The 13569-nt window shown below is 37.3% G+C and overlaps 1 protein-coding gene across 1 annotated transcript in view; it reads left to right on the forward strand.

The window, feature by feature from the left end:
- The first annotated feature begins 1033 nt into the window (after positions 1-1033).
- LOC139459836 (heparan sulfate 2-O-sulfotransferase 1-like) overlaps positions 1034-13569 on the forward strand; it is a 216436-nt gene continuing 203900 nt past the window's right edge. Inside the window, exon 1 of the mRNA XM_071241541.1 lies at positions 1034-1481. Within this exon, the coding sequence (XP_071097642.1) occupies positions 1343-1481 (139 nt within the window). The 5' untranslated portion in view covers positions 1034-1342. The remainder of the gene's footprint in view (positions 1482-13569) is intronic.

Raw genomic sequence — 13569 nt, forward strand, 5'->3', positions numbered from 1 at the left:
TTAAGCATCAGATTTTCAGTTTAAGTTTAAATTGTAGATTATCAAATGATATGAAAGAAATGGTAATCTTATTACCTGTAACATTATTAGCAACAAGCTGTGATGTATGTCAACAAATACCACATCATATCGTCTACAAGGTTTTATAAAATGTCTATATTTGATTTAAAGGTTAAGTTTAACCCCTGATGATCAGGGTTAGAATTGGTCTTCAGCTACCCATGTTTGTCGTAAGAGGCAACTATCCTGCAGCCATAAAATTATAAATAGTGTTCAAGTGGTTATTTCAACCTTACTAAAGACCCGTGAAGATCCGGGGTAGAATAGGTCTTCAGCAACCCATGCTTGCCGTAAAAGGCGACTATGCTTGTCGTAAGAGGCGACTAACGGGATCGGGTGGTCAGGCTAGCTGACTTGTTAAGGCAAGTCATCGTATCCCAATTACGTAGCTCGATGCTCATGATGTCAATCACTGGATTGTCTGGTCCAGACTCGGTTATTTACAGACTACAGAATATCGCTGAGTGCGGCGTTAAACAACAAACACACAAGTTAAAGTTTACAATCGTGCAAAACTACATGTATACTAGTGTATGAAACTAGATATCTATCTCCTTTGCAAAAGCGACGTTGGCATGAACGGCTTTTGGCGGATCCAGAGGGGATGTGCAAGGTTGTGCACCCCTTTTTCAGACACCTTTCATGTTAATAGATATTATGTGCAATTCCGTTTTTCAAGATCCTGTTTCCGCCTCTGAACCGTCATTCCTTGAAATCAGAAATCGGAGGTATAGCTGATGCCTGGCAGATTTCATTTGAGCCTTTTTTTTCTTATCACCATAGTCCGATACTGATAAATATCTCAAAGTGGTGCACTCACCCTTTGCCGTGAACGCATAGTGATAGGCGGGTCTGTATAGACGCAGCTAATCAATAGCCACTAGAAAGCCGTTTTCTGGCCATGACGCGAACATAAATACTCAATAGGGAAGTAGTCTTTGAAGAGCGCATGCGTAAAGCCAGGAAGCAGATGGACTTACTGTTTAGTAAACATTCAAGCGGGCTTTGTCAAGTTGTAAATTAACTTACTCCTGCGGTTCCTGTTGGATATTAAGGCTAAAGATACAGTTTGGTGTTTTAACATTCTCAGGAAGTGTCCGTTCACGCTCGACAAGCATACGATTGTCTGTGTGTCTGTAAATTTAACCCAGACCGACTGTCAAATCGTACATAGGTGTCTGACAACGTGCGATTCATGATGTGATGTTTTGGAGAGTTGGGAGATCTTTGACACTTCTTTCACTCCAGATGAATGAATGACGTGTAGATAGGGTTAGCTGTGATGTTACCCCGGCTTGTGAGAGTGATGCAGACGCGACATGTGGCAGGAGCGTTGTTGGCAGTCTCTTTGACCGCGATCTTTGGTTGTCTTCACTTGCTGAGTGAAGTGGCTCGTCTCGATGATGCAAGGGTCAGATTAGGTGAGTGAACGTTTTGTGTTTTAAAAATAGAACTCAATTATGCCAAACACACACACGCATATTGTATTCCCAACATTGCTTATAACTTTGGCAGTTTTACTTGATGACACCCTCAAGTTTTGCTGTCATACCGATTGTCTGGAGGGTGGCTATATCGATATTCATGGACGATCTTTTTGATTTATTATCGTCTGCTCGACGGTAATAAAACTGTCGTATTACTCATTAAAATATAATGTTTGCAACACATAAATACCATACAATATTTCCTTGCTGGGCTTAGTATCCCTTTTCATTCAATGTTCTACAAACTCTTTGATTATTATCAAGTTGGTAGTGTATATAGACCTAGTTGAATCAATAAGGGTACATCATATAAGCAATCTTGTGTCGAGGAAAGGTTTGTTATTCATGGAAAGAAAACAATTTGCAAGACAAATACTATATAATTGAGATGTAAACTTCTCACCAACCATATCACCCTCAATAAACAAACCTCACAATTACTCCAATCATTGGCCTGTTGTTATCCTAACTGTATTACCTAACCATTCATTACCTTAATTAATCCAATCAGCTTTAATCCAATTAGGAGTCCACCCAAGTTAATGGGCACTGTCATGGTGAGGTAACACTGCAGGAAGAGTCAGGTGTACATCTAGCCTGGCCTTGTGAGGTTCATTAACTACACTGAGTCACACACTACAGATCCGTACTACAGTGTAGCAAGTAGACTGATACATTGTATAGGAAATCCTTGAAATGTTACACAAGACATTTCTCCCCTGGTGCTTTTTTAAGCATATTTAATACATTTCTCTCTAAATGCCTCTCAAAGAAGTTACATTTCTCTCCTCTAAAACTTGTTTCTTTTATGCTGTGGAATAGAACTGGGAAGACTTGATTGTTTATTATTTAGATTGATTTCGGTTTAATAAAGTTCATATAACACAGTTATGGTGCAGGACTGTAGCAGGTTTTTCTGGTGTATATTTCCTTATATCCAATGATGGGAGATGCATGATTTGTCTACTTAGTGTATACAAATTAAAAAAACACATTATATTGCTGCTTGTTGAAGGTGATACATTGTATTGATTTAAAATTATTCGCCAAATGGAGAGTTCAGCAACTGCCTTGACTTGTGAAATCACATCCCTAAAGATTAAACATTGCTTACATAGCTGTGTTTCATGAATTGTGCAGTCATTTTTTTAAAATCTGGTTGTAAAAAGGTTATTTATATCCCTTTGAGGGAACACACCTTGATAGGTTTAATCCAAGCCAGTTTGAAGGTAGAATTAGTGAGTAAATTATTTATCTTTTTAGCTTACAAGACAACCAAGTTAATCCCAGTTCTCTCCTTACACTTAGTTGCCTGGCTGCCATGTCACAAAGGATCTAGAGATATATTTGGTGAACACAAGTACTTCTGTGTAGATGTTAAGTCATTAAAACTAGACCCAATTCAAGCGACCAGTGCAATTTTGATTTGATTTGTGAATAATTTCAGTTTGTGATGAATATGAAGGAGATGAGCTTTGTTGTCAAGGATTCATCTAGCCCTACACAAGTTAGCTGCAAATGTAAAAAAAAAACCTTCTCAAATTGGAATACAGTCAAGTCCTGTTAGTCCGACATTGTTGGTTTCATATGATTATGTTGGATTAAAGAGTATGTCTGAAAAACGAAAGGAGGTAGTATGTAGTTTTTTTCCAACTTATGTTAAAATAGTTATAACTTTTATATTTTTCCTATGATCATGTCATTCACATTAACAATTTGGTCCATGCTTTGAACTATACTGAGTAAACTTGTGAAACACTTATTACAATTGTATACATACTGTTATATAATGACCATAGTGTTAGACAATGTATTTTAGAAACAATAGTATTTTAATGGGTTAATAACAATGCTTAAGATTATTTAACTTTAAGTGAATATCAGATTATGTTTTGCCTGAAATATTAATTATAACCTGAGCAGTTAAATGAGGCATTATGGTGTTGGAGAAACTTGATTACTTTACTAAGTAAATAGATAACCGTCCCTGGTGACTGATGTACTTGTGTCGGGGGTGAAACACCAATACTGTTTTCCTTCCATGAAGCATGGGGGCGGTCGGGTAGCCTAGTGGTTAAAGCGTTCGCTCGTCACGCCGAAGACCCGGGTTCGATTCCCGACATGGGTACAATGTGTGAAGCCCATTTCTGGTGTCCCCCGCCGTGATATTGCTGGAATATTGCTAAAAGCGGCGTAAAACCAAACTCACTCACTCACTCCATGAAGCATGTCTACATCACCAAGTGTAGGAAAGAGCTCCAACTACGAGGCCTAGAAGTAAATGTAGTCAACCAGTAGGTGCATTTTGTTTACAGATTTTAAAAAGAAAACTTTCTAAGAATATTGTGTAAAAAGTCCCATTTGGCATGTGTTGGATAAAAATGTCAATAAAGCATTTTGACTTGGCTCCTAAAACCACAACTTTTTTAAAAACTTCTTACTGATCAATTTAGTGTAAAAGCTGCTTGCTTCCCAAAAGCTGATGCATGTCATATGAAGATTTTGTGCTTAGACATGCAAAGTAATGGCTTAAAATTTGATGCATGGAAAACCAGATTAGAGAATAAGACAGTGATTTATAAGCTAAGAGTGCGATTTTATTTGATTAAGATAGAAAACCCAGAAATCAATTGAAAGATTGGAGTATTTTATTTTGCATCAGTATCTATCTATTTTAAAGGAAGCTTCTGAAGAACATTAATGATAGTGGTCTGTGAGTTTGTTGTTGGTCATCTGCATCATTAGGAGTTGATGGCCCTTAAGAGACAGTCCACATCGATGTTAATGTTGCTCGACAAAGGTGACCCTGTCTAGCTGTATTCTCTAGGCGATACATGAAAGTCGTGTGTCATAGTTATCATATTGACATATCTATCTGCACTTATCATCCTCTATCATTCGTTGTCAACTGTGTGATAATGCAAGAAGCTGGTCATTCCTAGACTAGGCCTTTGTTGCTCTGTGTGTATAAATGCAAGGTTAGAAATTGGCACGAGTCCTATAGTCCTTGCCAAACTGCCCAATTGTAAAGGTATCCTAAGGACTAGTAGAATATTGACATTTTTAAAGGTTTTGCTATATGCCATCATTATAAGGACTAGTGGACTGAAACTGTTAGTTTCTACCGCTGAAATGACTGCCATTTTCTTATTGTATCCTTTACTGTTTTATTCTAACCAATTAGCTTGTGTCGGTCGAAATGAAAATAATAATAACAACTTTGTAAACCCCAATATGACTTTTTTTGTCCTGATTTCTTTTGTTTATCCAATGTAGCATTAGAGGGAGAGTTACTGGATTCCATGATCAGAAATATCCTGATATTGTGTTATGAGTCACGTTTTTTAAATATAATTGTGATCATGCTTTTAATATCATGTATATGCAGGAGTGTTCAAATACCAAATTTTTTAACTTGCCCCGATAAATCAGAGAAACGAAGAAAACTTTAATTTTAACACAAAAACTTTATTAACTGAAGCAACAGCGAATGGGAAATGTGCAGAAAAGAAAAAAATGACTAGTCAGGTACATCTGAGTTTTAAAGTTAATAGTAATACCACTGTTTTTCATGCTTGTTAGAAGTCAACTATGTTACATTTACCCACTTGCCGGCACTATATAGACATGGGTTGGGCAAGTTGGGCATACTAACTGAACTGCACTGATATATCATGCAGCTGTTTCAGATATGTGTAAATCCAAATAAAAGCATCAACATTGTTCAGAATAATTTTTAGTATAGTATGCTTCATGTATTTCATCAGGGTGGAAATACTTCGTCAAGGCATCGACAGAAAACAAAACAAAATAACAGTTGATAGATGAGGCCCAAGCCTGTGTGGAGGCACACATACTTTTATATCTTGGCAATCACAGGATTTGGTAGTGTCATTTTTCACTCAGTAAGGTATTCCCCTAATGCACTGCTTGATAAATATTTGACTACTCAGTAAGTGACAGTTAGTATGTCGACCCTTTAGCCAGGTGGAGAGGGCCATGGAATTTGTGCACCAGGGTATTATAGTCCTGTGTGTCAATGGAAGATTCATTACTGCTGATAAGATAATGGGCACAGGAGGTAGAAGGGCTAATCTTACCTTCCTTCACCTTCTTACCTGCCCCACTGATACACCCATCCACTTCCCGAGACCCAGTACGTACATACGGGTCAAGTGATCATTACCTGCCATACTGGTGGGCCAGGGTTTACAAATATATGGATAGGGGACCCATATTATTTTACTGGTCAGCAATACTGACAATCCAAAATTATGAATATATTTATAGGTCTTAAAATCTTAAATTTTCTAATGTAAAACTAATTATCAACACTTTTTTCTTTATATTGGAAAGTAAAGATCAAGTCAGCTTTGTAAAGATAAAACATTGGTTTAAATTATGATAAGCTGATTTTTTATTTCAGTTTTGGGAATATGTTCTAACCTATATTTGCTCTAGGCCTGGGGACAAAGATTGGCCTCTGAGAATGCCTTGATAAATCCCTGATAGTATGCCTATGAACATAGAAATCAATATTTAGTAGTGTTGGGAATTGCTTGATAAATCATGATGGAGCATCATTTTGAGGCAAATATGTGGTCAAATAAAACAAATAAAAATTAGAAATCTAGATCAACGAATCAATCATGGAGGTCCACTGAATAGACACTGATTAAGTCAATTAATCAGAATACTACTCAATCACTGCAAGTTTGAAATTTACTTAAATCCTCAGTATTGTAGGACTGATAAATTTATGGACCAGTTCAAGCCATGTGGGATGTGGTACAATGCATGCAGCCACACCCCCTACCCCAAGTCAGTCTTCCTTCTACTACATGGCACCCACATAACTACCTGTCCCCACTTGTGATCAGGAAGCAATATCAACACACAGCTCTTTAATCCATCATTCAGTTTTGGGGTTTTGATAGCATAATGTTCAAAATACACTTAAAATATAGTATTCAATTGTGTGTTAGACAAATATTGAATAAACTGAAGCTATGTAGTCAGCTACGTATCTTGTAAGCAACAATGGAATAATTCACAATTTAATAACTTGAGTTGGGATGAATGCTGGGCTGAATGCAAATGCATGCGTGTCATGCAGTGGTATAATTCATTGATAAGTTGAAGTGTTTTCTCACATCCTGTAAACAGAAGCAGTGTTGGGGCTAAAACCAGACCAGAGGATTTGATCAATCGATTGTCGCCTGGTGAACTTATCGCTAGTTGTTGGTAATTACTCATGAAAAATTAAACCAAAATAATAGTTTTTGTCCGCTTGTCATGTCCTGATGTTCTGATGTTCTGGAAGGTGTTTGTGCTGTTAAAACTGGAGCGGAAATTAAGCTGGGATTTTGTGGGATTATATAGTATCGTGTTTATGAATCTATTTACTCTCTGCACTGCCATGATTTTTTCATTCATTAGCAAGACGCAGTAAGCCATCACTGATAAATGGGATTCAGAATTGCTTATGCAGATTTCTATTGAGAAGATTGCCTTGAACTGATTCAATAGGGAGTTCTGATTTGAGACTATTTGAGATGTAAAATGTTGGAGTATTAATAAAAGTATTAATTTCTGACTTCCTGATGCCATTAATTCTTTAGAACATAATCAAATGTTAATGTTAGTACTAAATAATATTTTGTGAGTATTTTTAGAAAAGTATTGATTTCTATCATCAAGGTAAATTCATTTTGTGCGTTATTTGATTAAAAGACTAATTATCTGGAGCCCAGTACAGCATATTTTGACCACCCATGGACCTTTCCTGATGACTTTGCAATGTAATCAGGAATATTGACATTATCAGAACAATTACTTCTTTGACAAGTACATTTATCTTAAACTTAAGAGATAGTATTCAAGTTTTGGATGAAGAAAATTAATTTTGTAACTAGTAATTTTTGTTCAGATAAATGCTACTATTATCCTGCAAACATGCAGATGTTGACTACTTCTCTGCTGCCACCTTATCCCATGCTAGTAGTGTGTTGCCAGATGGAGTGAGGGGTCAGTGTTAGCGAGAGAGGTGAACATATCAAAGATGGCTGTCAAAGATAGCTAAAATGGGTCAGAAAAAATGGTCGACCTTTCACACATGCCGTGCAGAGAATTGAAGCTGTTGTGTTTGAACTGGAAAATAGGCCACACTTGTGTTTTCCAACAGATTGTTAAATTTACAATCTGGAATTGTGAAAAAGCTGTGTTCTGAAAGAGGGTAATAAAATTTGTCAGTGTTTTACACCTAGATTCTAATTGTGTTTTCCTTGCATGTGAATTGGCCTATTTTCAAAATACTTTTTGGGTGGTTTCAGAAATGCATGGAAAGAATTTGGGACTGAAATGTAACTTGTTTGCCGAGAGCGGTGTCAGGATGTGAGATCGCACTATCAAAACTTCTCCACAACTTGCGAGGAAGCTCATGTTGTCTTCCGTCATAACACTAGCACATATCACACTTTAACCCCTTACATGCTAACATGCTGGGGGCAAATGCATTCTATCAATACTCCATCTGTATTATGAAAGAAGTAAAGATCTCTCCACCTAAAGAACTTGACAACCATCATTAATAAAAAGTATAACTCCAGTATCTATTCAGTTGTGAGCAGAATGATATCAGAATGCATTCAAAATATCCAAATTCTTTGAAAGTATTGATTAAATATATTTTATTGAAGATCAAATATGTTTTGATAAACTTAACTCTTTTTCAAAACTTATGAAAAACGTATTTGTGAATAAAATATTATTAATTGATGAACAGATTTGATAAGATATTGTTTGTGCATTGGTTTAAGGTTTACAGACTTAATGAGCTGAGTGCCATAAACTGTTTTTAATGTTTCCTGTTGAGCTTATTTTAACCTGTCAGACATAATCTGAACAAACCATTTTGTTAAACACCACGCATCCTCTTCTACCTATGGAGATCAAGTTGTAAATCCAAATAATGTTTAATGCATGCCATTTACTTCCTTCATAACATAAGTACACTAGTCATGTCCCAAAGAATAAATATATTGTCATCAATTCTTAAATTGTCAAAATTTGTCTCGGTATGTTTGGCTGAGGATTTATCTTCATAGGAGCTGTCACTTTTAAAGTAGACATTTCAAGCCAAATGGACCAGCGCATGGGAGCACTAGCTGGCCTGTCATTATCTGATAAATTCTTCATCCAGAAACAAGGCTAAAATTGGCCAGCACTGGACATCCATTAGTCCTGTGGTCTGGGGTCAGCTCAAGGGCCTGAATGCTTGATAGAAAACACATTTGTTTACATGTGGGTGATGGGGAGGCATGCACATGCATATATACACTTGTCAGCAGGGATGAAGCATGTGTCTAATGTAGCTACCTCATTATAGCTCCAGGTTGAAGATTTGGATTGTGCCGTTTTAACCTTAAACAACAGTTTCTCCCCTCCATAGATTGAATCTAACTTCGCCTCTTCAAATCAATGTTTGAAGAAGTGAACTCTATTACAGAGCTCCAGATAAGCTGCGTAACTGCGTAAATTACGCATCAGAAATGCAGAAATACACAGTAAAATATAATCCAAGCGTATCAAATACGCAACGAACATTACAGATACGCTACAAAAATAAAACTTGTGCGTATCATCAAAATATTGTGAAGTAACCCTGCGTATTCGATTAGCAAATCAGCAACCTATTTTGAAAAAAACGGGCATTCCGTCAACCTTGCCAAACTCCACGATGACAGTTACATCATGATCATTTGCCATCACACTTTCTTGTGGAAGTATCGTGGTATTTTTGAGTCCTATAAAGCTCTCGAACCCACACGACACCAGTTTGCAGGGACTAGATGAATAGTGTTTTTTAATATTTAACTTAAATACCCACATGTGTAAAAACTAGTGGGTAACAGAAATTTGAATACGCAGATAGAATTACTGATACCCAATGATTTTAAAATGCATGGGTAAAATACCCACAACACCAAAAGCTTATCTGGAGCTCTGCTATTAACATATGCTTTTTATAACACCAGGTTGTTAACCATGTATTGTATCTGTTGTAAGACATCATTTGTTAGACAAAATTGTATGAAAATAACTGTATATTCCATGTTCTTATAACACCAGGTTGTTAACGATGTATTGTATCTGGTTGTAAGACATCATTTGGTAGACAAAATTGTATGATAATAACCGTATATTCCATGTTCTCCTTATAACACCAGGTTATTATTATCCATGGATTGTGTCTGATGGAAATTCTTTGTAAGACAAAGTTGGAAACAAATAACTGACTCATCCTTTTAGTTGGAAGGCATATTGATTGTGTCATACTTACCCAGTATCCCCTTTATAACACCTGCTGGGAAGAAAGGGATTGTGTGCAATGTAACGTCAGATATTCCCCTCAATTTAACTAAGGTAATCTTACTGTAACCCATTTGACTAAGAAGTGTCTTGCCACATTTGAATTGTAAATTTCAGAATATTTCAGAGTATCACAAGAAAGTACCAGTAATATACAACATGTTTTGGTAGTTGAGTATGACCCTTACGATCTAAGTCATTTGGTTTCCTTAGGGTTGGTGTTCTTGAAGAAACATGGAACCTGGTTATGAAATATTTGTAGTTTGCTACCACCCATGGTGTGTTTATTTACACACAGGCCTAATGTGTTTGTGTGTCTGGTGCAGAGACATGTCCCGGTGCAGCATCAATCACTCGTAATGACTTCTATAAAACTCTCATTAGGAGATGCTGATCAGTTTGCAGGAATACTTGCCATAATTTTGTCATTAAGTAATGTACAACACCACTTTGAATTCAGCTAAAAAGGACATCTCGGTTATGTAAACGTAAGCTTGTGGCTGTCAATTTCATTAAATATATATATTCAAAAAAATACATTTTCAGATTTTGCTGTTTGTCAGTAAATAATCCTATCTAGAAAGCATTTAGCAGTGATAGAAACTAACAGCTTTAGCCCACTAGTCCTTATGATGATAACATATTGCAAAACCCAAAAGGGCAAATTTCTCCCTTAACTATTCAGTGTATTGGGTGGTTCGGACTATACTATAGGACTAGTGCCGATTTCTAACGTTGTTTAGATGTATTATTCTTTAAGTTCTTAAGGACTGTGATATGAGAAGGATAAAGAAAAGAAATATCATGTTCATATATATGTATTATGTGTAATATCATAAACTCAAAATGTCAAACACATTTCATAAGCACATCTTCAAACAAGTGTTAATATGGAGTAAGTCAAGTTTTGTTCATGAAAGAATAACATGTAATATTTTGTTATTATCATATTGATTCTGAGTTTTCTAATCTTATATGGGAACGTTATTGTTCTTCAGAGAAGATTACCATCATCAGTCAATGCCTTACCACCCTGACATTTCTCCTGGATTATTTATCATGGGTAAATACCATGATTTCTGATTGTTTATCCTGGACCTAGATTCCGCAGTCTAAATACCAGCCAGTCTTTATGTAATGCCGCCATGAGGATGGGTGTGGAATTTCATTCAAGTCATACAAGCAGGAATATTGGTGCAAATCCTATGAGGGGTTCCAAACCATCTTACTTTGGCATTTTTGAAGGAGGAATTCTGGGTTTTTATGAGAATCATGGGACAGGCAGTGATTCCGGCTTGGCGAGAGGAGTGTATGCAGACTGTGTGTGCATTGTCTGCTAGGCCAGTTATGTGGGCCTGGCTTGGCTTCTGTTGATAATGTGAGCATGGTTGTATAGCCGGGATACAGTTCTTCAGGGTTGGGTTACACAATAGAAATGAGATGCTTCCTCAAGGTTTAGGCTGGACTTTGTATATAATTATAGGTAGCTACCTCCTTGAAATATGTTTACATTGTTGCTTATGTTCAGTTTGAATTTAGTTGTGTCTATAAATATAGGATTGATTATGTTTGTTCTGGCCCTAACGATGTTTTACTGATGTTTCATGTATTTATAAGAAATTTGTGAATGAACCTGTCGTGTGTTAAGGTAGAACTGGCCTCAGATTTGATTGGTTGGACATCCTCAGGTCACCTAGAATGGGGCCACTGGGCTGGTGACTGATGCATTGGTTCATCGTACAGAAGACCCGACCCGTGAAGATTCCAGGGAAGAATAGGTTCTCAGCAACCCATGCTTGCCGTAAAAGGCGACTATGCTTGTCGTAAAAGGCGACTAACGGGATTGGGTGGTCAGGCTCGCTGACTTGGTTAAAGAAATTCATCGATCCCAATTGCGTGAATCGATGCTCATGATATCAATCACTGGATTGTCTGGTCCAGACTCGATTATTTACAGACCGCCGTCATATAGCTGGAATATTGCTGAGTGCGGCCTTAAACAACAAACCAACCAACCAACCAACCAACAGAAGACCCAGGTTTGATTCCCAACACGTGTGCAATATGTGAAGCCTGTTTCTGGTGTTGTACTAGTCTGTCTTGCAGTCCCTGAACCATATTGTATTTCTTCCATAGGTAGTTTCAGGGACCAAGCAATCGCCTCGTGCTGTACCCATGTGATATGAAACCCTACATCCTCACTTAAATATGTGAAATGTAGTTGTTTCTGATTGGATTTAGTTTTGTAGACTTCATGAAGTTCAGGTAACCTTAGGTCAGGCTAGCTGACTTGGTTGATGCATGTCATCAATCTCATTTTCGTGGATCGATGCTCATGATATTAATCACTGGATTGTCTGGTCCACCGTCATATAGTTGGAATATTGCTGAGTGCGGCGTAAAACAACAAAACAACCAACCAGGTAACCTGAAGTCAGGCAGTTCTGGGGTGACTATTCTGATAAGTTGATCTCGTGATAGAGCTGATGTTGCTTTCTTAGACTTGCACAAGTCTCTAAGGCAATTGGGGCACGGGTGGCCCAGTCGTCTAAGGCGCCGCGATTCGCTGTGCAGAGTTGCGTCCCTTGGGCTCGCCAGAAACCTATGATTGTGGGTTCGAATCCCGGTTCGCCCCGATTATGTTTCTAGGTTTGTCAGCACCATACCCGTGCTCGTGGGTTTCACCGAAGTGGTAAACTTCAGAGACCTGCATCACTTCGGGCTTTCGTCCCACATTAAGCTGACACGCCGTGATATGACTGGAATACTGTTAAAAACGGCGTTAAACCCAACTCACTCACTCTAAGGCAATTATTATTTTTTTCAAATCATAATTTCTTGATTATATACATAACAAGAACAAGTTGCCCCTGAAAGACTAATAAGCGACCATAGTGCTGTCCGCTAACCTAGACTTGCCTATTATATGGATAGAATTACTATACATCCATGGAGTTATCATTCAGTAAAGCCTTGGAGCAAGGCTATGTATAGCTTTCTCTTCAGTTCTTTGTTATCAGATTGGCTAACAATGGACACTGTATATCTCATATACACAGGTTGTGTTTTAACTAAAAAAAAGTGATAGCTGTCTTATCAGAGCTTTCTACAACTTAGATTTCATCAAATTAAACTGTGTCACATTTGATTGTATTGAGTGCTGAAGCTGCTTGTTAAGTGCCTCCTTGAGGGGAGAGGAAGCTTTTTGATTGGGGTGAAGGGTTAGGGCTTTACAAATTGCTGCCTTGTGAGCTAGGAATTGAATCATACCTTGTGTATAGACAAGAAATACACTGTCAATACACTACCTCGCTGCCTACTAGCCAACTCTGCTGGAAGAAGGAGAAAATTGATTATTTTTTTACGAAAATTATATTCACACATCTTGTTACCTTTTGAAAATGTGTCTGTAATTCTTTTTATCAGTTTATGTGTGATTAAGAATTACCAATCTTATGAATATTGCATGTCCGAAAGAAATGTCTTTTTCTCCATTAAACCTGTAGAGAACACTAGAGTTTCTTTAGAAGAACTCACATTCCCTTAATAGAAATTACAGAAGAACTAAAACATTTAGACACCAATAAACTTGAAAAGTATTCCTTGAGCCCATTATTTTCAGAACATATTGAAAATTTCCTTTGTGCTTCGT

Source organism: Haliotis cracherodii, unplaced genomic scaffold (assembly GCF_022045235.1).
Source record: "Haliotis cracherodii isolate W230 unplaced genomic scaffold, xgHalCrac1.p SCAF_13, whole genome shotgun sequence".
Taxonomy (NCBI): domain Eukaryota; kingdom Metazoa; phylum Mollusca; class Gastropoda; order Lepetellida; family Haliotidae; genus Haliotis; species Haliotis cracherodii.